The following is a 5565-nucleotide window of genomic DNA, read 5'->3' on the forward strand; positions in this document are numbered from 1 at the left end:
CTCAAAATAATGTTTCCAAAGCAAGTAAAGCTTAGGGAGGTTCAATTTAATTGTGAAGGATGTGAAAGAACTTTGCCGAAAAGTATCACGGAACTACACATAAGAATACCAAGGCAAATGCATAAATGTTCTACAACAAGTTGCAATCTTTACAAACCTTACCATTATGATTTCCAATATCTTTCAGATCAACTGTTTCTAATTAACAAGTTCATTGTCTCAAGTATAATATGGAATGATAAAACAGCAATGGATGTAATCATATAAGGTTGAGAAGACCAGATTCTCTGCAAACGAGTCCAACCAGGTGTCCATTCTTATCAAAAATTGGATTTACAATCTGTTGAGATGCATTCAAACTGGATTTATCTTATGGCATCAACACCAGGGTATTATCTCTTTTATTTCTTTTACTATACTTGAATAAGAATTCTTTTTACATCTTCGAATTTGATGGATTATCCATAATACAAACAAAACGATTTGAAGTCTCAAAGCATCATTTGTTTGAATTCATCAAAGTTGAGAACTCCATCCCCATTGAGATCAAATCGATTAATCATACCAACACACTCATCCAAACTTCTGGACTCACCGAGTCGATTCAGCATCCGTTTTAAGCTCTTGGGAGTGATGCAATCAGTCCCATCCATTTGATACATTCTGAAAGCTTTCCTCAAGTCCTCAAGCTTCTCTTCTTCCTTTGCGCTTTCCATTAATCCAAGAAAATCTTCAAACCCTAACTGTCCATTGTTTCCTTGTGACGATTTCACAGCAACTTCTACCTCTTCGAGTAAAATTCCTTCGTTCCAGATCAACCCGATGCAGTGTTGCAGCTCTGATGGAGATATCATACCATTTCCATCTATATCGATGTGATTGAATACGCGTTGGTATTCACTAGATTTGTTCATGATTCTGGAGAAGTGGTGAGTGAATTTCTGTGAAAGGAGTAGTTGGAAAAAACTTAATATGAAGAATTGATGGTGTTGATAGAATTGTAGAATGGGTTATATAGATACTCATTATACGCGTTGTTGCCAGAAATTTCGAATTGAATTTGTTACTGAGACGAAACGAAAACCCAATTGCGGGTTAAATTTCAAGCGGTTTCTCCACGGATTTGATGGCTTGGGACGAAGGTGAAAGGAAATTGCAGAATTATTGCGTCATCAAAGCTTCAATTATTACATTTATTTCAATCTTTAATTTTTTTGTATATTAAAAGGAGGATTGAGTTTTTTATATAAAAATTTTGAAGAATATTGTTTTTCACGTTTTAATTTGTATGATCGAGATGCACAACTCTTCCAGGAACATCCAAAAAGGTATAATTTGGTCTTATTTTCTATTGTTAACTGTAGACTAATAATATTAAATATTTTACAACCGATTATTTGGTCCCTAATTAAGTTATATTAATATTTTAAGTTCAACATTTGAGAATTATAACTTCAAAATTTTGAGTTTTGTGTTTTTGTTAGTTAGTTTAAAAAAAAAAAGTTAGAATATATTAGTGCTAGAAAGAAGTTTGAAAAGAAAAAAAAAACAGTTACAAAGATAATGCCATCAAGGGGTTTTCCATCCAATCGCTCCAAAATAAACATTAAACTTTATCTTGTTTCTGTTAACAAATCATTAAAAAAAAAAAAAATCTATTATACTCCAGAATTGAAGTTTATCACCAAACATCATCTTGTTTTTAAACCTCTATATCACCCAAAGTATCACTCCTAAAATAGCCTTGAGAGCCAATTAAAAACTTGTTTATAAGAGTAGTAACATCAACCCAATTAAAAACTTTGACCAAACGACAACTAAATGACAAAACCACTGAACATGATCTATCTTTTTTGGAAGAAACTTGCAAACATAGCACATGAGTGTGTTAAGATCCATACACAAGTATAACAATCGACATAGGCTACACAAAATACGACCACATTGACATTTAGTTGTTGTAGCAATTGAAAAAATATGGCCATATCATAAAAATGCAGCTAAAAAGAACCAATATTTCTTTTTGTAATCAAGTATTCAACAACCAATTTGATGCAAATCAGATCTTCATGTTGAAACCTTTGCTAAACCATCTTGTTAAGCATATAAGGTTGAGAAGACAACTTAAACGTACGCTACTCTACAAACCAGTCCACCAGGTGTCCATTCTTATGAAAAAATTGATTTAAAATATGTTGAGATGCATTCAAACTGGATTTATTTTATGGCATCAACACCAGGTGTATTATCTATTTTATTTCTTTTACTATATACTTGAATAAGAATTCTGAATTCATTTTTACATCTTCCAAATGGATGGATTCCATAATACAAGAATGTGAAATTAGATGAAACGATTCGAAATCTCAAAGCATCATTTGTTTGAATTCATCAAAGTTGAGAACTCCATCACCATTGAGATCAAATCGATTAATCATCCCAACACACTCATCCACACTTCTCGACTCACCGAGTCGATTCAGCATCCTGTTTAAGCTTTTCGGAGTGATGCAATCAGTCCCATCCATTTGATATATTCTGAAAGTTTTCCTCAAGTCCTCAAGCTTCTCTTCTTCCTTTGCGCTTTCCATTAAACCAACAAAATCTTCAAACCCTAATTGTCCGTTGTTTCCCTGTGACAATTCCACAGCAACTTCAATCTCTTCGAGTAAAATTCCTTGGTTCCAGATCAATCCGATGCAGCGTTGCAGCTCTGATGGAGAGATCATACCATTTCCATCTATATCGATGTGATTGAATACACATCTGTATTCACTAGATTTGTTCATGATTTCAGAGACCTGTTGAGTGATGTTCTGGATTAGGAGTTGGAAGAAACTGAAGTAAAATAATTAATATGAAGAATTGTAGAAACTAGAAAGCGTTATATAGATACTCATTATACGCGTTGATGCAGAAATTTTTGAATTCAATTTGATACTGAGACGAAACGAAACCTAATTGCGGGTTTAATTTCAAGCGGTTTATCCAAGGATTTGATGCCCTGGGACGAAGCTGCAAGGCAATTGCAGAAATATTGTGTCACCACGAAACTTCAAAGCTTCGATTATCACATTTATTCCATTTTTTCTTTAAATCTTTCAATATTTTTTCTTTAAATCGAGTATACTAATTATGAATTTATGAATTCAAAAATTATTGTTTTTCACGTTTTTACTTTTTTTTTTTTTTTTTTTTTGACTAAAATAAGTTTATTGAAAAAAAACATTTACTGAAAAATATTTACCGAATTTATTTTATTTTATTTTTTTCAATTTTTCAGTTTTTTTATTTTTTATATTTTAAATATCCATTTTTTTTACTTTTTATTTTATTTCAGTTTTTTTACTATTTTTTTAAATATCATTTTTTATAATTTTTTTATTTCAATTTTTCTTTTTTACCTTTTTTTTTAAATATACATTTAACACAAATAAATATAGTCCATACAAGTTATTTACTTGTTTCAAATGTCAAAAATATTGTTTGCATAAATAAGATATTAAAACGAAAGAGTTATATAGTATACTTCTAAAAAATCAATCAATAAAAGTGCTATGTGCCAACCATAGTCTTGTCATTATGCCATGAGCTGCCTCGTGGTCTTCCTTGCCAGGCCGGGGGCTAAAATACTGGGTCTTACAGACAAGTGTCAGGTACAAGGTGTGAATAACCATGCAAATTAGCTTGGTACACTCAATAAACAGGTAACCGTAAGATCCTTTGAGACTCATTGAAACTTTTCAAAATCACTTGTATTCTCAAAGAATCAGTAAACTGGTAACCAAAGAGTTTTTGGAGGATGGGACATCGTCGCATCACGTTATTTATTTTTGTCATATGTATTTGATACCATGTAAACAATGTTTTGAGCACAATGTAAATTTATTAAATATTTAATACCATGGTTGTAATGCTTTGATCGCTATTATTCAATTGTTATGATACTGTACATCAAAGTCATCCGCCCCCAGACGTTTCTGCCGTTCTGGTTTGGGGGTATGACACTTTACGAATTAGTTCCAAAAGCCGCATAATTTCCAGTAAAAATCCCTCCATTTTACTCAAGAATATTCATCATTTGAAGTTGATCTTCAAGGTAAAATCAATTTCCTTACATTTTGTTCACTTTTCTTTCAAAAATATCAAATTTTCTTGCATTTTTCTTCTCCACAAACACTCTTCTTTGAGATTATTCACTTGTATGTTCACGCATGTTGAATTTTATGATAATGGGGGTAGGATTTCACCCCAAAACAACATGCATGTTGTTAGAAGGTGAAATCCAATGATCAAAACTTAAATCAAATTCATCAACTTAAGTTTTATAAGTTTTAAAGATCCCAAACCACATGCATTCAAGTTTTTCATTTAGAAACATCATTTTGAACAAAATAAGTTCATTCATGGTCTTCAAATCATAATGCATGTGATGAATATCAAGCTTAAAGGCTTGATTATCAAAGTATATTGTTAAGAATGTCATCAATGATTTATTCATAAATAAATATCTAAAACTTCTTTTTCTTCTCAAGTACGATTTTTCCCAGAATCCAAACAACAAAACAAGATGATCTGGAAATTTTCAGAAAATAACTCGTTTTGCTCAGTTTATTGTAATTTTTGCAAAAACTAGATAAATAATTCATATAAAATACTTTTGATGGTTAATAAATTCTGGTAAATTTCGAATATCACCTATGCACTGAGTAAAAGCTTTTCATGAAGTTGTATGCATTTCTAAGTCTGTTTTCTGTTGATTTCTAATTTATTTTTCTTGAAGGGAAATAAATATCAAAACACCGTTATGAATGTCCAAAGCCATATTTCATAATTTTCGAATATTATAGAGATTATATCGACTCTATGAAAAATTTTCCAAATTTTTCCAAGACAATTTCTTATTTTTCCCGATTTAATGAATATTTAAGGGATTAAATTGATGAAAAATAGCTACACTTATCCAAAAATTATGAAACCTCATAAGAATATCTTCTATTAGATATAAATCATAAATAAAAAGTTTAGTGAATTTTACCTAATGTTTAAAAAATTTTCTCGAATTAATGTTTATTTAAATGAATATAACAAAGAAAAATAGTTAAACTATTTGGAAACCAGCTTTTATATTTTCCCAGATTTCATATGTGTAATAACAGTAGAACAAAAAGTTTGGGAAATTTTTGAAACTTTTCTCTATTTATCTCTATTTTGATAGAATAAATACACAAAAATCAGAAAAAGCATGTTAAACTGTTTGAAAATACATTTTATTATTTTTCTTAGATTATATATGTTTCATATCAGTGGTGCATAAAGTTTGGGGAATTTTCTTAACTGACTGATTTTTTTCATGAATTTATATCTATCTAGAGAATTAAATATTGGAAAAACGATTATGCATATCTAAAATCCATGAAAACTTATCTGAAAACCCTTTAATACTGTTAGAACCAGAATCCAAAGTTTGGTAATTTTTATTAATAGTTTAGTATTTTTCATGATTTTATGATTATTCAAGAAATTAAAATGGTGAAAAATAACTAGACAAATCGAAAATTCAAG

General features: G+C 30.1%; 2 protein-coding genes across 3 annotated transcripts; both read right to left on the reverse strand.

Annotated features, from left to right (window-relative positions):
- Positions 1–283: 283 nt before the first annotated feature.
- Positions 284–1151, reverse strand: LOC111904910 (calcium-binding protein CML38-like). The gene has a single exon (XM_023900614.3). It carries the CDS (start codon positions 912–914, stop codon positions 492–494), a length of 423 nt encoding a protein of 140 aa, XP_023756382.1. The 5' UTR covers positions 915–1151; the 3' UTR covers positions 284–491.
- Positions 1152–2180: 1029 nt separating this feature from the next.
- Positions 2181–3085, reverse strand: LOC111904911 (calcium-binding protein CML38). 2 transcript variants are annotated; one of them, XM_023900616.3, is made up of 2 exons: positions 2958–3085; positions 2181–2801 (listed from the first exon to the last, which is right to left on the reverse strand). In XM_023900616.3, exon 2 carries the CDS (start codon positions 2787–2789, stop codon positions 2367–2369), a length of 423 nt encoding a protein of 140 aa, XP_023756384.1. In that variant the 5' UTR covers positions 2790–2801; positions 2958–3085; the 3' UTR covers positions 2181–2366. The 2 variants fall into 2 exon arrangements, with proteins under 2 accessions (XP_023756384.1, XP_023756383.1); XM_023900615.3 differs by having other exon boundaries at positions 2897–3050.
- Positions 3086–5565: the final 2480 nt, after the last annotated feature.

Source organism: Lactuca sativa, chromosome 8, assembly GCF_002870075.4.
Source record: "Lactuca sativa cultivar Salinas chromosome 8, Lsat_Salinas_v11, whole genome shotgun sequence".
Classification (NCBI taxonomy): domain Eukaryota; kingdom Viridiplantae; phylum Streptophyta; class Magnoliopsida; order Asterales; family Asteraceae; genus Lactuca; species Lactuca sativa.

Coding starts and splice junctions, on each gene's coding strand:
- LOC111904911 (XM_023900616.3), bottom strand. CDS start 2,789: ATGAACAAATCTAGTGAATACAGATGTGTATTCAATCACATCGATATA.
- LOC111904910 (XM_023900614.3), bottom strand. CDS start 914: ATGAACAAATCTAGTGAATACCAACGCGTATTCAATCACATCGATATA.